Source organism: Pseudorasbora parva, chromosome 7 (assembly GCF_024679245.1).
Source record: "Pseudorasbora parva isolate DD20220531a chromosome 7, ASM2467924v1, whole genome shotgun sequence".
Classification (NCBI taxonomy): domain Eukaryota; kingdom Metazoa; phylum Chordata; class Actinopteri; order Cypriniformes; family Gobionidae; genus Pseudorasbora; species Pseudorasbora parva.
In genome coordinates, this window is record NC_090178.1 from 6,386,288 (window position 1) to 6,409,203 (window position 22,916).

Genomic DNA, 22,916 nt, shown 5'->3' on the forward strand with positions numbered 1-22,916 from the left:
TGTCATATGATGACCTGATAGCTGATTTTGCAGCTAGGAAATGTAGACGTGTGCCTCTGTAGGGCCTCTGACAACTGATGGTAGTGAAAATGTTTAATATAGTTCTATAGAATAGCAGAATGGACTCTTTATAGAGATGTAGTCCCTCTGTTGAGTAATTTCTACTTTGCAGTTATGCATGGTTATTAGCAGTTTAAAACGTGCACTTTAAAATTCATACTTTATAAAATTCATAGACTTATTCTATTTACACAAAACTTTTTTTTGCACTTTTAACTTTCTGTGTTTACATTGTTCAGTTTCAATTATTCATTTGCAGCAGTTATTTTGGAAGTAAAGAGAACCTAAATAAGAAATTCTGAATGGTAGTTATTTCTTTGGTGGGTGGGTGTTTGTTTGGGGAGGGGAGGATAGGGTAGGGTGGGTTGGGTGGTGGGGTGTTGTGTGTGTGGGGGGGGGGGGGGGGGCACCGCCAAGCATTTGTGCTTAGGGCACCCAAATGGCTAGCACCGGCCCTGCCTATACATTTCAGGGATTTCTGTCAGATTAGATTTTGTAATAAGAAAATATACGTAGTAAATTAATCCATGTTAACCCACTCGTTAGCATGAAGAAGTTGCAGGTGGTTAAATTCCAGGACGCTGCTAAATCCATCCTCAAGCTTCTATAACATTTTGGTCGAGTCTCTCCTTCGATGTAAGTCTGTGTTTTTTATTTATTTATTTTGCACTGGTTAAAAAATAGCAGGTCTGGATACTTTGTAAAGCAATAGCACAGCTCTCATCAGCAACACACATGATTTGGTCATTTATTCCGTGGGAATCGAACATAAATGAGCGATAATCATAATTGGGTTTGAATCGGTTTGAATGCTGTGCTTGTACATTCTGCGGGCTCCAGCGCCACCCTGCGGCGAGATAGGTACATTAGCTCTAGATTGGAACCTTTTGCATTGGGATTTATGATTATTTTATTGTTTGTATTATATTTGTAAGATATTTTTCTAACATACAAATATACAAAACATTTTTTTTCCTTTTTATATTATATTATTATTTTATTTTTAAACAAAGTGTTTTATGCAGCATGTCAAATGCTATATTTCTGTTTTATCTAAAACTATTTAAGAACATATTGCTATCTCGTCTATATTTCTTATGCATAGAGTTGAATGACCTTTTTTCTTATTGTGCTTTATTTATTGTGAATATTATATATATATATATATGAAAAATATGTTTTTAGTTAAAAATTAGGACATCAACTTCATTTGGATATTTTTTAATCATCTTTAGTTTATATAATCTATTATTATTCTGCATTATTTTAATGTAATCGGAATAACCGATTTGTATGCCTATAGCATAAAACATGAATTATTAAACTGATTTGCTGACATTCTACACTTCTATATTATCTAAAACTAAATTAACATTTGACTAATTCCTCTATAGGCCTATTTATTATGCACGCAGTTTAATGACCTCATCATAAAACATTGTCCTTTTAGAAATAGATTTCCTTAGAAATATATCTATAAATGGCATAAAGGGTATAATTACAGAGTTTAATACTGAGTTGTGTGAAATTCCATGGATTTTCTGGAAACCTTCCTTTCTCTGAAGAACCCTTACATTTCTGAAGACCTGTAAAGCCTGTCGTCAGTGTCATAAAGCAAAGGCTTGAGATGAGTATTTTTACTTTCTCCTCAAGTACATTTTTCAATTATATGTACTTCATCAGTATTCCTCTTTGGAAAACTTTGACTTCACAACATTGTTCTTTTTTCTGCACTACATTTCATATTGAATATCATTTAATACTTAATTAGCTACATTAAACATGTAGTATTTTCTTACTTTTACCCAAGTAAAAGTAATTTAAAGTTGTAATGTAATTAATTTAGGTATTCAAGGTTAAAAAAAAAGTTTTATTTAAGAAACGTAGTACGGTAAAAAGTAAAACTTTAAGCTTTGGAATGTTGTGAAGTAAAAGTTTTCCAAAGAAAAACACTGATAACATACACTTTTTTTTAGTAGAAAGTAAAAAATAAATAAATAAATTGAGTAGAAAGTTACAAAAACACTTCACTACTGTCCGCAGCTAAAGATATATAATGAAGTTATGTGATGTCAGTATACAACAAGATATCTGAGGATCTCTGACAAGTCTGAGGAACTCAAAATGGGGCCTCAAGTGTCTTTTCCTTTTTCCTTTGACACTTGTTGCGCCAAAACGTTTTTGTAACAGCATCTAAAGCTTTTTTGTAAACTCATTCAGCACATTTCAGAAGAGCATGTATATATATATATGGTCTTAACGCGATGTGTCAGACTATAACTGGTGATAAGTCGTTTTTTGAGCGCAGGCCAGTGAGGATTTAATCGGGGGCCAAATAAGGACCCCAACCGAGCCACACAATGCCACCCGTGAAAAGCGAGGGGAGGGTCGGAGAAATGCAAATGTACCTACTTTGTGCTGTACGAGAGAACCTCCTCTGCCATTGACAACTGGCTGCTTCCATTCGGAGTGGGTGGAAGTTAGAAAATAATGCCAGTTAAGCGTTGCCACTTTCACACGGTCACCCGCATTCCTGCATCGGCGCTCAGACGCGCAGCGCGACGGAGACGCGCGGAACTGACGCGACGCGACGCATCTCTGCTCTGCACTTGCACGCCACATGGAGAAGGTAAGAGATATCTTACATTCTGCCTCTGGATAACTCAACATGGACTGTGCAACGAGGGCCTGAGGTGACAATAAAGCATGCAACATCATAAATAAATAATAATAATAAAAAGATGGTTTGCTGAAACCTAAGGACCAGCCAAATCATCTAATGCTGGTTTGAAGGATTATTTTAGCAGGGCAACTTTCTTTGTTGTACCATAACATACACATGCATTTTGGGAAAGAGCTTGATTTGAACTGACATGGTTATATTTTATGGTTATATATTGTTCAGGCTGATTAATCTGATGATATCTTGAAATGCCTGATTGGAGAGATGCCTGAGGTCAGTCCCAAAACCTTGCTGCATGGTGGACGTTTTTTTTCTTCCCTTTGTTGCTAAAGTTTTGTGTGGATGTTTTATGCTACATATACAGTGTCATGTCAAAAACTGCTTTTTAATGAAAATTACAGAAAAAACAGTTATTTGGCGAAATATTATTACAATTTAAAATAATGTTTTTTCTATTTTAATATACTTTAAAACATGTAAATGTATTCCTGTGATCAAAGCTGAATTTTCAGCATCATTCCTCCAGTCTTCAGTGTCATATGATCCTTCAGAAATCATTCTGATATGAGGATTTATTATCAATGTTGGAAACAGTTAAGTTGCTTATATGTTTTTGGATCCTGTGATAACTTTTTCAGGATTCTTTTATGAATAAAATAAAAAAAGAACAGCATTTGTTCAAATTAGAAATCTTTTCTAACAATATAAATCTGTTATTTTTAACTTCGTTTTAACTTTTTTCTTAACTCATCAAAGAATCCAGACAAAAAGTATCACAGGTTGTAAAAATTATTAAGCAGTTTAACTGTTTCCAACATAAATAATAAATCCTCATATTAGAATGATTTCTGAAGGATCATGTGACACTGAAGACTGGAGGAATGATGCTGAAAACTCAGCTTTGATCACAAGAATAAATTACATTTTAAAGTATATCAAAATAGAAACCCATGATTTTAAATTGTAATAATATTACTGTATTTTTGATCGAACGAATACAGCATAAAAGACGTCTTTCAAAAACATAAAAAAATAGTAATGTTTCCAAACTTTTGACCAGGACTGTATTTCTGTATCTATTGGAATGACCACCTGCTCTCTCTAGACATCCGCATCAGTGATATCGACTACACTCGTTCCCAGAGCACTCTTGCTGAAGATGTTACGCTGCAGGTCCTGTTAATGCATCTCGTTGCTCTTATAGAGACACTTGTGCTACTTTGCACGACTAAGCCTTTCTTAGGAAAATGTGATTATCTGCAGCCCTGACTCATGCATGAGAAAAGATCTGCAACACAATAGAGGCGCTGGGAGTTTGTCTGCGTTCTTTCTGAGATGCTGAAGGGAGAATTACGTAGAAAAAGAACAGATTAGATATAACAATACATACATCTGCCTCATAATGGCCTGTCTGAAGAGAGGAGAATCCATTTACAGTGCTGATGCACTGCTGGACGGCGACCGAGGCGTGATGTTTGGGATTTGTTTGTACATATAGCCCGCATTATCCTTTTAATCACACAAGCGGTCATGCACGTGATTCGTTTATGTTGAATTTTTCTCAACTTGTGAGCAGCAGCTTGGTTGCGCCTGTGTATTTTTGTTGGGGCTCATTGCATTGACATCAAAGAGCGAGTTGAACAATTGCCTCATTCTGCCCTTCTACCCCCACTGTCTATCCCCAATTTCCACTTGATTAAGCTCCAAGCCTCTTGAGTTGAATCCACAGGGAAAACGGTTCACTAATTTTGAAGCGGGACTTCCAAACAAAACAGGGCAACTTTTTCTTTCGCCACTAATTTGAGTCTAATTGAATCAGGTACGATTTTCCCTCGCTCTGCATCTTGACCGGTGTATTTGAGGAGCGTCAGGAGTATGTAGGATGAATAAAACCACAGAAGAGAGTCAAAGGAAAGGACATTTGCGCATAAAAGTGGCATTTGTCCCTGTTTGCTTATGCTTAGCCTGATGGGTTCTGGTTCTTGTCATGTGACCTGTTTTGCCTAGATTTGTCTGACTGCAGTGTTTAATTTTTGACACAATTATCAGTTATTATTGGATGACTTTGAATGGCCATATCAACTATTAATAGGCAATGCTTATATTTGGAGATGCATGGATTTGACACATTTTCTACACAATTTTGCATTTTGGTTGAAGTTGATACTGATCGATTTTGGTACTTAAACCACCATGTTTGTCAGTGTTATTTAAAAAAGGGCAAATGTTGGCAGATTAATCAGTATATTGGTTCATTATTGGTACTTAAAGTGTATCAAGAGTTGTAATGCAAGTTATGCTGACTTCTGTCCAGTTCCTGGTGTGTCGTTCAGCGAGGGATAACTGCTGCCATGTGTTATAAGTGCTTGTTAAGTGAGTGATTGATGGCTGCATATCTCACAGCGCATTAAATGCAGATGTTGTAGATCAGCTATTCATGTTGCATTTCACATCATTGTTATAACCCTTTTAGTGATCATTGATGTGGGGGAATTTTATTGCTGTGTTAATGTAGATTACATCTTATGTGTGTGTGGTCTTCTTAGTTACGCTCTTCGTTTGCAGCGACACATTACAGACAGCTTCAGCATTTGATAGCTGTTCACATTGACGTAACGCTTTGCAAATTCAGTATTCACTGATACTCTTCCTCTCTGCTGAAGCTGCTTCATTTATTTGCTTATTTATTGTGTTCTGCATGTATTTTTACTTCCAAACCAACATCTGAAAGCAGTAAGAAACTTTGCTAAGTGACCAATTTGGACATGCAGCTGATAAAAAGCAATGCATGAAATAAGCTTTCATGAGTTTCAAGAACCTCTTTGCAACTTTTTTCACCCAAACACAGTACAAATTCTCTGTTTCTTCAAGCAGTTGCTTAGCAATGTTCAGTTAGAAGTGGATTGGCGTCCCATGCAGGCGCTGACACACGATGATGGGCTGCTTTTCTTCACCCACCTCCTCTTGCTCTTATACAGTGCAACTAGAATACTAATGCGCTTCAGGCTATACGTCGACATTAATCCAGATACATTTGAAAAAGGCATTTTCAATACAAAATGTTCAACAACAAAAAAAAAAAGTAAAAAAGTTCTGGTTGCACTCAGTCACTGTTATATGTTTGGTCTAAAACGCAGCTGCCCACGTTTTGCCGGAGGAGTCAATTTTCTGTCATCTTTCAATTGCAGGACTGCGATATGAAGAGTGCACAAAGAAACAAATCTTTAGCAACGTGTGAAACTGAACAGCACATAATAGGCACAATACCGGTTTTAAAATCAGTCATCACATGACTAAACATGCGTCATCGATATCAAATACCTTCAGGGTTTTTACAGTCCACACTACAACGCAAAAGCAGCGTTTTCAAATGTATCTACTTTAAGAGCGTATTTTCAGAAAGCTCAGTTTTCACTGGACAAAAATGCCGTCTCAGTTTGGATGGAAAGCCAAAACATAGAGGAAAAACGAAAACTTTTTAGTACATTTACACAACAGTGATGTACTAAAACAAAAGTTTTTCCTTTGCTTTTTTATGTACAGATGACAACATTGTCAAAACGATCCTTGTTTAGACGGATCCATGGAAAAGACTTTCTGCTGCCAGGCCAGTAGATGGCGATGTCACTTTGTAAAGAAACTACGCACCGACTAAACACGATATGCATGTGCATGACGACACACACAGATTTGTGTTTTGTATGGAGATGATAACGGTATTGTTTTCAAAAAACGTGCACTTCGAAAGCTGTTTTCAATATTTTGCGTTTTCAGGCCCCCAAAACATCATTGTCGTGTAAATGAACGACCAAAAACACATTCAAAAGTTTTCAGTTTTTAGTAGCTAGAAAAGGTGTCATGTAAATGACCCAGGGCAAGGCCTCAGGCTTAGAATGGGGGAATATGCATGTAAACATCAGACTAACCCTACGCAAGTTTTTGTGTGCAATTTGAGGTAGAATTTTCCACTTGAGTGCTAGTTTTTGGTGCCGGTGTGTTTGTAGATTCGGCTGTTTTTTTGTGTGAAAAAGCTTAGAAAGCATTGCTGAGTCATTAGATAATATCTAATGCCCCTCATTAACTTTTATATTAAATATTCTTGGTCACCACTAGAGGTTTTCACAGTCTGCTTTCCCATTCAGTTTATTTGTGAATTCACTGGCATGTATTTAAATGGAGGTGAAACCAGTTTCAGACAGTCTTCCAAAGATGATGATTGTAATAACGTTCGTAGATGGGAAGGAAGGAGGCGTGTACGTTCAACAACTTTAATTAAATAAATGAAACGAAAGTCAACCGCGGGCAGCCCCGTACGGGCGACTGCCCACACACACATAACAAAACATAAACAAAACTCAACGTAAAGTCCAGGCCTGGTCCTCTCTCGTCCTTGACTGGTGTCGCTCGTCCTTATATGACTCCGATCTCTCTCGTGAGAGGACTCGAGACTGGTGTGACTCGCAGGTGACACTCTTTCGCAATCCCGTCCCCGGTCTCACTCGCTCCTCCCATGTCTCTCGCTCGTTCACCTCGCCACAATGATAAAGATAATATTTATCATAAGATCTTAGAGCTTTAGAGGTAACTTATAATACATATTTTCTAGGGACTGAATCCACCAAACTGCATTTTTCAGGTTTTGGACACAGCCACGGATTTGTGCCTCGACTTAGTGACTGTTTTCAAACAGGTTTCCCATCATTGATCAGACAATCTGATAGTCCTGTCCCAAAGTCTATGGCTGCATCCGAAATAAAATGCTTCCCTACTATAGAGAGTTTCAACGGACGCATATCCGTTGCCACGGTTACGCGCCTGAACCGAAGTTAACTTCCGGTCTGTGTTTGTTTATTAGTCTGGCTAGTGGAAAATATGGTGCACTACTCAGCAGAAACACATTTTTGACGTACTATTCTCAGATCACATGATATAAATATTAAAGGGATACTTCACAGCTTTTTCATATTAAACTATGTTTTTCCCTTAACTAAGACGAGTTGAGTGCTTGAACTTAATCTCTCTGACGCGCGGTGACGATCTGATAGCATTTAGCTTAGCACACTAAGCCCAGTTCATTCACTATGGTACCAAAAAGTGCTATTCCGCCATACATTATAGTTCTCCTTTTTAATCCGCTTAGAAAAGTGCCACTTTTTATTTTATGTCACCATACTAGGTTGTTTAACTATTCGTGTAACTGTATTTAAATATGGGAAACGTGGAGGTGTTTGGTCGCTTCTAACTTGATCTCTGTTTGGTACCATAGTGAATGAACTGGGCTTAGTGGGCTAAGCTAAATGCTATCAGATCATCACCGCACGTCAGAGAGATGAACTGCACGCACTCAGACGAGAGAGGGATGCATCCACTCATCTTAATTAAGGGAAGAACATAGTTTAATATGAAAAAGAGGTGAAGTATCCCTTTAACGATCAAGCAGAGAGAATATGACACCAGCGCAAACGTGTGTGACTCACCGAAAAGCCTTGAATGTTTCATAAATGTCCAGTCTGACTGCATACGAGAGCAGCGTCTAATGTAATTTAGACTGTTGGACAGTGTCAATCTAATGTCACTTACTTGTTATTTATTTTGCTGGATGCTAAAGCAAAAAGAGTGAAATCATAATCAACCACCTCTTTATTCATTTTGCAGTCTAAACCAACAAAAAATATACTTATAGTTTCTGCTTATAAAACTGGCACACAACAAAGTATTTTAACATGAAAAAGAAATGACACACTTCACCTTTAAGCCTGTTAAAACTGACTCTCTCTTAATTGTAAACCCTCAGAGGTTGTTGACGTATCAAGGGTATTTTTGGCATCTTTGCACAAAAAGACCAAACTCTACAGCTTAGGCATCCAAACACTTTACCAAACAGGAAAGAGCCATTACAGAGATAACTGTACAAATGATTGAGTTTACGTACGGACAGACATTATGTGACATTGTACCCCTAATTTTTGATTATCACGTTTGTAAAGTTTTGTTTGGTTGCAGCAAATCAGCATATTAAAATGGTGTCTGAAGGATGACACCGAAGACTGGAATAATGATGCTGAAAATTCAGCTTTGCATCACAGAAATAAATAAACTAGTATTTACATGGAAAACAGTTATTTTAAATGGTAATAATATTACAGTTTTTACTGTATTTTTGATTAAGTAAATGCAGACTTGATGGCGGTTGTCCGTTTGACATCACTTACACTACAATCATCATAACTTTTACATTTTTGCATTTGGCAGATGTTTTTTCTTCTTCATTGCATTCAATGCATATATTCCATCAGTTCAAAAGCATGTGGATTATCATTTATAAGAGGGAGGTTTGTGTCTCTGATTATTTTGTGTATGTTTGGTTGCATTAGCAGTGCTGCTCGTGCCTCAGTCCTGAAGAACTTCTCTTGAGATATGAACCATCCTCTGGAGAGGAGTATAATTAACCCAAATGAAAACAGGAAGTACCTCGCCCACGTGCTCAATCTTCCCTACGCATCCCTCCCTACGGGTGTCCATTTACTCCTCTTGCCTTTATGTTGCGATACAGGATGAACTCAAGGGAGTGTGTTGTGTCTCAGGCCTCTCGCTCATTTCTGAGGCTTTACTGGAAACGACAAGGGGCTGGTTTCCTGAAAAGCTCTTCAATTATCTCCCAACTTACACAAGTGGAAATATAATTCCTTTCATGCTTTTGAATATTTCAATCTGAAACAAAGTCAGGTGACAGTCCTTGGACCTATTCACACACAACTCATTTTTGCAAGCAGTTAAAAGGAAATTAGATTTTTTGTAACTAATACCAGTACCCAGTAACCAATATGCAGAACTGATCATTTTATTTCTGTTTTTTTGACACAATGATAACTGAGCAAATCGTTTTATTTAATACTGTAATTTCTGTCATTTCAACACTTTTAGAAAGGCATGTCATGCATGAGACACTGCAAAACACTTGAGGTGCGAGTGCAATGGTCAAACACGTCTATCAAGAACCAATAAAAAAGTCCCTTAAAGCAGCACTAGGTAACTTTTCAACCTTCATAATATATTTTTTAAGACTCTTGTGATGATAAATCGACTTACAATAGGTTGAATGACACGTCTGCCATAGCCTGATGGGGTCTGTATCGTTTTTAATCGTACTTTTAAACTTCGGGTTTCGGGTAGTAACCCGAGAAAAAAAAAGAACAACAAAATTCGACTGCTTTACGGCATATACGTCACTTCCACCAACACACACACTTCCTTAAATTCGGACGTGCGAGCCCAACTTTGTTCGTCGGATAATATAGTCATGTCCGAAGCAGCAGAGACAAATAAGAAAGAAAAGGTTTTGTTGGAGGAAAGCAATAAGAGGAAACGAGAAAGTGATGGGATTAAAGGCAGGACGAGGATCAACATGTGACCAGCGTTTGCTCGTCGGTGTGAGCTGAAGGAGGCGTGGCCGACCGATGCTGTCCTGCTTGTTATGGTGAGCTACCACTCAAACATTGAACTGAAGTATCATATAGATTCTGTAAAACGGTAACCAATAGACTACTATAATGACGCTGGCTTGTAAACGTGAGCATCGTGATTATTTGGCGTTTGAAAAAAATAAAACCCATGAAATTTTATTCATATGACATGCTGAAACATATGCCACTGACTGTAACGTTACCTGGGATGAAGACATTTCACATGCGACGCCAGAAGAACTCCTCCTGCAGTGTTCAGGGGAACTGTTAGTGCTGCACCGACCCGCGGGCCGCTTTTATGAAGTTATTGGGCCCGTACCGCACCACTGTATATATTTTTACAACCCGCCGCGCACCCGCGACCATTAAATAGACATACGGGGTCCGCGGGTTATGAGACGACCCGCGCATCACTAGTTCAGGGCTATTAGGGTTGTCATGTCAACAAATGCATGAGCGATGGCAAACCCCTGTTGTAGGATTACAGAGCTTACGACAGTAGTTGAGGACATTATTTTTTCCCAACTGTAGGGGGACCCCGAGAGCAAAAGTAGCCAAGTGCGGCTTTAAGCTAGTGATATCCCTAGTAACATTTTTAAAAGAAAATAATGTCCACAAGGTTTTGATTATTTTTAAGCATCATTTTTAGTAGTCTGCAAAGTGATCTGAACAAACACGACACCCTAGCTTCAAATTTTACAATAGAAAATCTTTTTTATTTGTCCTTTATCAGAAATATTTGAGAAAGGTAAAGGATCAGCTGTTTTATGGTTTTGATCATTCCTGAAGCATGACTTTTACTAAAGCCTATATTGATTTGAGCAAACATCACCCTTTTAGTTTTTCTTCTGAAAATGCCAAATGTAGTCAAATCTATCTAGTCCTATCTGGTCTTTTTATATGTAAATGCAGTCCATTTACCATTTATTTCCCTTTATCAAATCTGAGAGAAAGTTGATACTTCTTTTGTTTTGTTTTGTGATCATTTTTTGAATCATTTTTTATTTTACTAGTGCACACAGTGATTTGAACTATGACGTGTTTGTCACTCTATAGTATTGGTTTTGCATCATGTCAAATGTAGTTTCTTTTTCTATGTGTCCTTAATAAGAGAGAAAGGTGATATTTGAGTTTTGGTCAAATGTAGTTTAGCTTGAACTTTGTATATAGGTCAGCAGATGAGTCACGCCGTCTACCGCTTCTCTAAATTGCTCCAAACCTCACTGACATTTTCTCTGACCTGAAGAAAACGCCCATCTGAGATATTTACAGTCTTTCTCATTTGAAGGTGGAACTGAAGCTCTGCTGTCCGTCTGGAAATCTACCTGTTCATTCACCCATCGCTGACTCACATGCTGTGAATGTTTGAAAGCCTTTAGCAAGTTTGTCCTGCATAAATTCTTCTTGCATTGGCCTGTAATTTTTGTCCTTTCCTCAGTAAATTAAAGACTCGACTAACCCTAAGCCTAACAATCCAGGTGTTTGATATACAGCTGCCATTAGCTTCTCTTCCTTCTCAGCTTTTGTAGACCGTACCTGGACGTAACACAGTATGTCACCCCTGTTCATTAACAAATTATCTCACGGTCAAAGGAGTATTACACTCAAATTTCAAGGCCTGGTCATTTATGAATAAAACAGGTTATATTTCGGCAATCATGGCAAATTTGCCTATTTGACTTTATTTAAATAATCCTGCATTTTCAAATTGCTTCGAATCAGTATGAATCTATTTATTTTATTCAGTTAAAAAAGTATGAATTGGTGTTAATGTGGAACAAAAAAATACTCAGTTACGATTTATGAGATAGAAAGAAATGAAAACACAAATCACAATCAGTTCAGTACTAATATAGAAATCTGTTTCATGTTTCAAGTATGACTGACAAATATCACATTCAAATTATTAGTTTATGTTAAAACTGTAATCCAAATGCATGAAACTTTTATGTGCAATTCAAATAAATAAATCTTAAATTTAAGTTTAAAAGGAGTAGTTCATCCAAAAATGAAAATTATATCATTATTCACTCATCCTTTGTAGAATTCATACTTTATGTCTGATGTCATTGCAACTTGTTCTAGTCTTTGTTTGAATGTGGAACAGAATGGGATTTGCAGAGGGGAGATTTTGAGTGAATAACAAACATTTTTTTGAATAAAAAAAAGTTTAGTTTAATTTTAAGTTTAGTCAACTCAAATATTTAAGTTGTACAACTTCACATTTCAAATGGACTAAACTTAAAATTTTAAGGCAGCTCAAGTCTCGAACACATACTTTTTAAAGTTGAAACAAATTTTTTCTAGTGTATATTAACATGCATTTTGTCACAGACCTGAAATATTCAGCGCACAGGTCGTAATATGAGGTCTGATATGATGCTATTGTTGGCTTCTGTACAGAAGTGGTGGTTACTGAAGTGAAAATTCAGTGACATGAGGGTGAGTAAATAATGACACAGTTTTCAGTTTTTGGGTGAAGTAGTCCATTACGCTACTGACTGGTGGTCTCTAATCTTTAAAGCTCAGACAGGTTTTTATTGATATGAAGGAGGAGTTTTGTCTAGTTTTGTCTTTGTGTGGAATGCACACCTGCGGGTGTTTGCTGACTGTTTCCTGTAATCTGTGACAATACAGCCTGACATCTGGTCTCATCTGGGCTCAGTGAGGACAGGCTGCCATGTGTGTGTTCCCTGTTCAGACAACTGTTCAAAAGCTTGGGGTTGATAAGATTTTTTTATAAAGCAGAAGATAAGTCTCTTCTGCTCACCAATCAGCGTTGAAAACCATTGTACTGCTTAATACTATTGTAGACACTGTGAAGCATTTGTTTCAGGATTAAAGCAGCAATGTCATTTTCCGCCACTAGCTGTCACTTATTCAAAACAAAGGCTTAGCTTGATGACGTCTGGATTTCGCGGAGCTTTTATTCAGCTGCAGTCGCTGCTTCTGCTTCTTCCGCTCGTGTTTGTGGGGTAACACAGCGCTGTTTTATCACATTAAATACATTATTGAGTGTTGAAAGTTGTGTTATAATGCTACTCTGTGTGTTCACTCAGCCGCTGCTATGAGACACTTGTTCACACTGCAGTAAGAGATCGATATTAGGCCTGGTAAAACATGGTACACGTCATAAAAACGAGATGTAAACAATAAGACTAAATGTGTTGAGCTGTAGAACAATGATTCGTTTTCCGTCCATGAATGTCTCCAAACAGTTGCTCTCCTGTCTAATAAACAACCTGATCTCACAGAATTCCGTGAAAGGAACACGGACTTAACTCAAAAATCTGTGGTAGTTTCATGGAATCGCCGAAAATTCCGTGATGGGTCCACGGAACTGGAAGTGATGCTTATGTAAGTCAATGACAGGCAGCATCTGTGGGCCATACATGGATTCCCTGTTCCAACACCTTATTCGTCAGTTTGATTCAGTCAGCATAATTTTATTTACTTTTATTTTCTATTTATTCAGACACGAAGCGGAGCGGAGGGGTCTTGCATCACTCTGAAGGGGTTTATTCTGCGATAACAACCGGCTGGGTGTACATTATCCCGCTTATTACACGGCTACTATTCTATTCTAATTATTAGACACAAAATATTGTCTTGAGATTAAATATTTTATTAGTTCTTACGCAAAGCTTCCGCGAAGAAAAAAAGTTCCAACCTGCTTTAAGCCTTTATCTATTGCTGCTAAATGTTGAAAATGAATGCTGAAAGGGTTAGTTCACCCAAAAATGAATCCAAGTCTATGATTTACTCACCCTCAAATCATTATAGGTGTTTATGACATTCTTCTTTCAGACAAATACAATCGGAGTTATATTTAAAAAGTCCAGGCTAACGTTAATCCAAGCAGTAGCCTAGCAGTAACATGCTCCACACGGCTCCGATGGGTTAATAGAGCCTTCTGATTCGAATCGATGCGTTTGTGTAAGAAAAATATCTATATTAAAAACATTATAAAGGAAACCTGCCTTGAAGTCTTCCATTGTAACCGGCTGTTTAAGCCACAAGATGGCGCCAGCGTTAAGCATAGAAGTAGTACCGGTCAAGTAACTCGTAGTACCCGTATGAGCGGGTGTTATCTGGAAATAACGTACCGCTGGAATGCGCGATTGACCAATCAGAATCAAGTATTTCACAGAGCCGTGTAATAAGATAAATTAAACTAAGCTGATAACATTACTGTTTTCTCCAGTACGACTGTACAGCCAAATCTAATTTTGTCGCAATATTATCCTGTTTGACACTGTGAAGCTGCTTTGACACAATCGTGATTGTAAAAGCGCTATATAAATAAAGTTGATTGATTGATTGATTGATTGATTAAAGTATTTTTGGTGTTTCCATGGATTCAACAGAAGAAAGCCAGAATTTGAGATTAACAACACTGTCAGAAAAAAAGGTACAGTGCTGTCACTGGGGCGGTACCCTAAGGTACAAAAGTGAAAAGGTACATCTTTGTACCTTACTCACCCCTAAATGGTACATGTTAGTACCTTAAAAGGTACCTATCAGAACTTTAAGAGTGCAAATTAGTACCTTAAAGGTACATATTAGTACCTTTTCGGTTTTGTACCTTAGGGTACAGCCCCAGGGACAGAAATGTACCTTTTTTTCTGACAGTGAAGGGTATGATGTCATTGAAAGAAGACGCACAGACACGGTCCGTGTCCTGGTAAAAATTGCTTATTTCTCTGGATTTAAACATTCTTGGAAACATTTGGGATAATTCAAGAAAACAAGTCAACAAAATATATTGTTCTAGTGGTTTTTTGATATTTTAATCCAAAAAATCTTACATATTGTGCCTTTAACTATTGATGAATAGAAAAAGAACAGCATTTATTTGAAATAGAAATTTTTGAGCGGTAAATAATGGCGCAAACACCAGGAAAAAGAGACGTGTGCAAACCTTAGTAAGTCGTCTTGCATGGTTCATTTAAATACTCTCCGCCCATAAACACTGCCTGAAAGGGAAACTCCTACAAATGCATATGCAACAAGGTCAGCCGTAAAAATAACCCTGTCCATGCCTTTTCAGTACTTTTTTTATTTTTTATGTGTGTGAATGTCTTAAGTAAATCCTGACAGTATTTTATATGCCAAAAGAGGGGTTGTGCTGGAGCAAATCCAGCCCAAAATGTCTTTACTGTCACTTTTAATAAATGTAATGCATTCTTGCTGAATAAAAGTATTCATTTAAATAATAAACTGAAACCCAAACTTTTGAATGGTTTACACATTCAAAAGGGTCTACGAGTATGTTTGGACATAAAACACATTCAAAAAAAGGCACATTAGATACAAGAGATTGCTCTTTATTTAACAGTATGTGTACTTACAGTATACTTGCCTAAGAAAGTACTGTATAATATGGTAACTACAGGGGTTAAGGTTAAGTTCAGGGTTTAGTACCTAGTTATTATCCATTTATTGTAATTACTGTAATAAGTGCGTAGTGTGTATGTACACGGGAAACAGGACTGTAAAATAAAGTTCTACAATTTCTAACAACTTTTTTTGTGAAATGAGTTACAGAAAATGAAATGTGTGTAATTGTTTCTGAAGATAATGTTCTATAGTAAGTGTGCTCACTTCAAGGCTTTGGCTCAAACCCCTGCGGTCACACTGCGATAAAATACTGCCGGACAGTATGGAAAGATGGAATAAACAGATTAGACAGGAGCGTCACGCCCCACTGAAGACTTATTTGAGGTTTGCTGTTTTCCTCAGGCCCAGCAGAGTGACTGATGAAACATGTGGCGTCTGTGTTCTGGTTAGACAGCTGTCAGCTCAGTCCAGCGCTCCGGACCAGCCGTCTGTGGAGACTAACACAGCCACAGGAGAAGGTGAGCGCCGGGAGTCGCTGCTATACTATGAGTTTTCATTAATGTGTTAAATTGGTTTTTATCTTTATAGGGTTACACTTTATTTTAAGGTGTCATTGTTACAGTGTAATTATATATTTAAGTACTGAGTAATATTTAGTAACTACATGTAGGCAACTTACTAGAGTTATGGTAGGATTAGGGTTTGGTTGAGGGTTAATTATGCATGTAATTATGCATAATTCTTACTATGTTAAGTACATGTAACAAGTGTTACCCTTTATAGTTTCACCTTTATATTCATTTTTATTAAATGTCTAGCTTTTATTCATTTTTTTTAGTTATTTAAGTAAGTTAAACAAAAATGAGAAAGCCTTAGAAATATGCCTTTGGCGACCAGCTGAAATATATATATATATATATATATATATATATATATATATATATATATATATATATATATATATATATATATATATATATATATATATATATATATATATATAATGCTTTATTTAATTGAAGTGTTTTTAACATTTAGTATTATTTTGTGATGTTAGCTTGGTTTAACTGGAGTATAATAGCCCTGGTGTGTTCCTGTGCTAGTTTGTTCCAGCATGTTTTAAATGTTTTAATGTCTGTTTTTCAAAAATATCCATTGAGTTTCTTGGGATTTTCTGTTTTATTTTCTGTTTTTTTGTTTGCATGTCTATTCTAGATAACTTAAACATCTTTAAAACATTTTCATGTATTTTAAAGGATTTTTATTATATCTGCAAAAGGAAGATTATACTGAAGAAGATCCAGTGCTTTCACAACACAATTTGTCATGTTAGCCAAGTATTTTCTTATAAATTGCGGTAACACTTTACAATAAAGTCCCATTTCTCAACATTAGTTAATGCATTAACAACAATACAACGAACAATACATTTGCTACAGTATTTATACATTTGTTGACATTAGTTAATAAAAATACAGCTGTTCATGTCAGCAAACAAATACAACTTATTTTAATAATGTTATTTAAATGTTTAAATTAACATCAACTAAGATTAATAAATGCTTTATAAGTATATTTCATCATAAGCTCACATTAACAAATGGAACCTTATTGTGCTAAAGTGTTACCAAAATTGCAGCTGAATCAAATTAATTCGCTTCAACTTTGACACAAACAAAAAGGACAGTGGCATTCATTTTCTTCTGCTTTATTTTTTTTGCTACACAAATATCCAAAAGTATCTAGGACTTGGCTTTCAGAAATGAGGCTTCCCTGAATGCTATGGGCAGGATTAAAGATGCACTCTTCATAGATGTTCATTTTGACACTGTTATTTTGAGACCACTGGCGTTTTTACTGACCTTTAACCTCAAGTCTGAACTCTGTGTTTGGGTCAAGGTAGTTTCCTTTCTCCATTTGGCCTGTGAGTTGTATCACATTCCCAGAGTCAAACCTCAGCTGATATCACAAGAGTGTGTGTGTTTGTGAAACACGAGCCTTCGGTTGTCCAGCCACCTGTGCTTACGGTATAGAGAAGACAGTGGCCTTTGTGTTCTCAGGTCTGTGTGTCTGAACACACGCTCGGCAGGGGGCGGATGGATGACAGGTGCGAATGATCCCTGCCGATAAAACACTGTGTGCAGTGACAACTGAGAGCAACCATGTGCACTACTGGTCAAAAGTTTTTGAAAGAAGTCTCTTCTGCTCACCAAGGCTGTATTTATTTGATCAAAAATACAGTAAAGTCTGTAATAAATTTGTGAAATATTATATTACAATTAAAAACAAGTGTTTTCTATGTGAATATATATTTTCAAATTAAATGTATTCATTTGATCAAAACTGAGTTTTCAGCATCATTACGCCAGTCTTCAGTGTCACATGATCTTTCAGAAATCATTCTTATATGCTGCCACTATCTACCATGTATTATATATTTTTTTAAAAGGAATGCAAAAGTGTTCCAAAAGATTTCTATTTTAAATAAATGCTGTTCTTTTGAACTTTCTATTAATCAAAGAATCCTGAAACAAAATGCATTACGGTTTCCACAAAAAAGTATTAAGCAGCACAACTGTTTCAACATTGATAATAATCAGAAATGTTTCGGGAAAAACACTGGAGTAGTGATGCTGAAACTTCAGCTTTGATCACAGGCATAAATGACATTTTAATATATATTAAGAAAGAAATCAATTATTTTAAATTGTAATGATATTTCACAATATTACTGTTTTTACTGTATTTTTGATCAAATAAATGCAGCATTGGTGAACAGAAGAGACTTCTTTCCAAAACATTAATACATCTTGATCATTCCAAACCTGTAGTGTACATTGTTTTGTGTAGCCAGGCGTTTGACTGTCAGTTTGCATCAGTTTCTGCTGTCCAAGAACTGAGCAGCCATGGTGTTGAGTTTCAGCAGTAAACCCCTACTGGTAAATACTGTAACTACACAATTTTGAAAGCAAAAGAAACTGGTCAAATACATTTTAAGCTTTATTGTGTAACTACTTTTGAATGGCCATTAATAGAAAGTATAATAAAAAAACAAACAACAAAAAAACATCTGGTCACAGTTTGATTTGCGTTTATATGAAACGAGTTTATATGAAATAGTTGATATTACAATAATTGACTGAAATGAAAAAAGAAACCCATTCATGATAATACCATATGATTATGACTATATAATATGATTATAACTAAAGTCTTTCTTAACTTTCTTAAGTGGTTTGTTGCTGTGTACTTGCCAACAAGCACCTCAAACATTAAAATTGTTATTCATTAAATATTTGACCTCGGTTTCACAAACATGGCTTAAGGTAGTCCTAGACTAAAATGTTTGATCTAACTTAAATAGAAAGCAACTTGCACTTACATATCATAAAATATGTCAGTGCCATTGTTTTATCTCGAGATGCACACCAGTAATGTTTTTTTTTTTTTAAGGCAAGTTTATATCGTTCCTAATTTGACTATGGCCTAATCCTGGCTTAATCTAAACCCTGTCTGTGAATCCTCTATTAATTCCTCTATTCTTAAATTAAACATTTTGATTCAATTTAGCAACAGTTTAAAATGACTTCTTTAAATGAAAAATGAAGCCATTTCAGAACAAATATTTGAATGTACAGATCTTGTATATATGGAATACTGTAAAAATATCCCAAAATAATGTTTTCAGCCACGTGGTCCGGTCCAGCGGTGGGAAAGGTGTTTGTTTTTAATGACCATCTATTAGCTGCATCGTTGAGACTGATTGTTTGGGATTGAGATTGATGAATGTTTGAGTCTGTCCTCACCAAACACTGAAAGTGTGGTTAAATATAAACCCTTGAGCCTCTCCCATTATCTCCATGTGGTCTAAACACCGTTTGACTAGGAGGTCAAGAAGTTCCCATAGAAGGACATACTGCGGGTCGCTGTGTGTTTTCTCAATGTACATTTATCATTGATGTTCTGCTTCCCAAAATACACAATGCACACTCGGATCAGACCTGGTTAGGAAGAAAAAATCACAATGCAATTGATTTATTATCTCAATTGTAGAAAAATGTGATTAAATACAGCAAACTGCATCTTGTGCTTCTCAAATGTTTCTCGTAACCCCCCGGTGTAATCTACAGATTCAGAAAATATCTCAAAATGTTCATGCAGTTGACTCCATTTGTTTTTATTTCTCTCAAAGATTTGTAGGGAAAAAAGTCTCTTGAGCAACAAAAGAGCAAACTTTTTTCAACCTGTTTCCCAAAATACACAGTATATTCAGATCGTCCCCAGCTTTGAAGGAAACAAATCACCAAATGCAATCTCTTTAATATCGCAGTTGTTTCAGGGAAAGAAATGGGATTAATTAGAGAGCAAAAGTCTCCTGCTTCTCTGTCTCATCTGCAGTGTCTGTTTTTATTCCTTCCGAGGAATTGTTGGAGAATCATCTGAGACACTTAAAGGAAGTTTCTTGAGCTATGGACGAGCAAACTTTAAGCAATATTGATTGTTTTCTGAGTCAGTTTTCCAAAATACACCATGCACACTCAAATTGGCTCTTGCTAGGAAAGAAAAATCACAAATGTGATCCCTTTAATATCTCAATTGTTTCATAGATATTTTAATAGTTACAGCAAACTGAGTCTTTGCTTCTCAGACCCCCCCCCCCCCACACACACACACACACACACACACACACACAAACACAAACACACAAAGTAATCTCAAATGTCTCTCATGTAACGTTTAAAAATGTCAGTTTATTTCTATTTTACTTAAGGAGTTGTTGGAGAAACATCTGACACGCTTAAATTAAACTTAGCTCCATTAGCTACAGAAGAGCAGCCTTAATGTTTTTCTGAGTTTCCCAAAATACACAATACACACTCGGATCGGCGACCTTGGTCGAGTTGTGTCCGTCTGATATCAGGCTTCTGTCTGTGCCAGTCACTCCCACAGCAGAGAAAACTTGATTCCCAGACCCGCTCTGTGTGTGTGTGTGTGTGTGTGGGTGTGTGTGTTTTCTCAAGGCCATGTGAGGTGCTCAGAGCAATAATGTCTCTTTCTCAGCATGACGTCTGCAGACTCACATCTACTGGATCTAGAGAGGATACACACACTGAACGCTGGATGTAGAGATTCACCTATGTGAGTAAATCTGCTTAATGTTTTAGATTAAAAGCAAAGTTGATGGTCTTATATAATTAGTGTGATCGGTTGAGTCCTGTTCAGAGATATTGTGAAATGCACTGCATTTCTTACAAACCAGTTACCTGGCTGATGAATTGTGTATTCAGATTATTAATAGTAATACGTTTAATGATTTATTGAACATTGGTGTCGTATTGCTGTTGTAAGCCACTCTAAGCTGTGCAGTTTACACAGTTGTGTTACACTTTAGAAAGGATTGTTCATTGCCTGCTACTCCCTGGGAAATATATATATATATATATAAAAAGTGTGTGTGTGTGTGTGTGTGTGTGTGTGTGTGTGTGTGTGTGTGTGTGTGTGTGTGTGTGAGTGTGTGTGTGTGAGTGTGTGTGTGTATGTATGCACACACTGCAATTTACAATTTCAAAAGTTTGGGGTCAGTAAGATTTCATGCTTTAAAGTCTCTAATGCTCACCAAGCTGGATTCATCTGATAAAAAATACAGTAAAACTAATATTTTGAAATATTATCACATTTTAAAATAATCTATTTGAATATATTGTAAAATATAATTTATTTCTGTGATCAAAGCTGAGTTTTCAGCACCATTCCTCCGGTCTTCAGTGTCACATGATCCTTCACAAATCAGTCTAATGTTGATGCTCAAGAAACATTTATCATTATCATCATTGTTGAAAACAGATGAATAGAAACTTTAAAGACAATGTTTATTTAAAATAGAAACCTTTTGTAACATTATGAATGTCTTTGCCGTCATTCTCAATCAATTGAATGCATCCTTGCGGAAAAAAGTATTAATTTCTATAATGAACAATGCTGGTAACCTCAAATTGACCGGTCTAACGCTAGAGAAACAATCAAAATCTTAAAGATATCATCTTGTGTGTATTGTTTCACTCCTATGGCCTGTGTTGTATTTAGACGTATCATTTTTAAGCAGCGGCTGATTGACACCAACAGTGAAGAGAGCTTTTAGTGTTTTTTGCCATGGAGGTCATGCAGGAAGTGTTGCAGTAAAGCGCGGGTGGCCTGCAGTGAGATCAGGGTGTCACATTCCACAGCAGGGTGAGTGTGTGTGCAGGACCGACCCGGCTGGGCTTCCCCTCCTCAGCAAACACTGATGTCAAACTGACCCGCAGCAGCCTTACGAACTGTACGTCAGCACACTCCACATCTGTCAATCACAGAGACGCTCATACCATCTCAAAATATGCCAATGCTCCATCTGGGAGTGTTGAAAAATCCTAAGCATTTAAAATGCCTCAGATGCATTCTGATTGGCTGTCAACGTTTTTAGCATTCATCAACTGGAATAAATATTGCTCTGAAAGTAATTCCAGTGATATTGTTTCTCGTTATGTTGATGATTGTGGTGTGGACTTCACTATTCTGTTAGGGTTTAAGTCTTTTTTTTAAAATTAGATTTACGTTTAGGCATTTAGCAGTTGGTTTTGCCCAAAAGAGGAGAAAAGGCTAATTTGTCAAAAAGCCAACTATATTCCTAATATACTGTACAATGGCAGGTTTATTAGACAAGTTGGTTTGGAAGCAAGCTAAAGAATAAATGCAGAGAAGAAAAGTAAGTGTGTGTGTGTGGCCTACGTCATGGGGACAAAAATGTCCCCACAAAGATGGCAGTTTCCGAAATCCTTGTCCTTGTGGGGACATTTTTTGGTCCCCAATGAGGAAAACATCTTATAAATCAAAGTGTTTAATGTTTTTGGAAAATGTAAAAATGCAGAATGTTTCCTGTGATGGGTAGGTTTAGGGGCAGGGGCAGTGTAGGGGGATAAAATATACAGTTTATACAGTATTTCACGAGTTCAGACTTACATCAAATTAAATAGAGTAAAGATTATGCATATTTGGTGTGCTTTCGGGGGAGGGCTCTGGGCTCTGAATTTGGCCCGAACCCAGAGTACCCCCACCCCAATGATAGAGAGACTCTAGAACTGGACTGGAGTGTATTATAGATTGTGTTGACTTCTAATAAGAGTTTGTTAGAATCAAGTGAGGAGATAGGGTGGTGGAGGGATGCTAAAATGAAAATGGTCAACGAAAGAAGGTTAATCTGCTGTATATATGCACACCTCTTATCGTTGATTAGCTTGATGTGCTCCACTTGTGTTTAATTAGGTTTAATTATCTGCACATGCTCTTCATGAATTTTTGTTAATAAAAACATCACTAAAATCATTAGGCCTATA

The 22,916-nt window shown here is 36.7% G+C and overlaps 1 protein-coding gene across 4 annotated transcripts in view; it reads left to right on the top strand.

Annotated features, from left to right (window-relative positions):
- zgc:158766 (uncharacterized protein LOC100009641 homolog) overlaps positions 1 to 22,916 on the top strand; it is a 93,925-nt gene that overhangs the window by 6,194 nt on the left and 64,815 nt on the right. For 3 of the 4 annotated variants that reach the window (XM_067447873.1, XM_067447875.1, XM_067447877.1), the window contains exons 1-2: positions 2,537 to 2,689; positions 15,949 to 16,064. In XM_067447873.1, the coding sequence (XP_067303974.1) occupies positions 15,966 to 16,064 (99 nt within the window). In that variant the 5' untranslated portion in view covers positions 2,537 to 2,689; positions 15,949 to 15,965. Of the gene's footprint in view, positions 1 to 2,536; positions 2,690 to 15,948; positions 16,065 to 22,916 lie in introns of those variants that run through there. The other variant, XM_067447874.1, reaches the window with a different exon arrangement.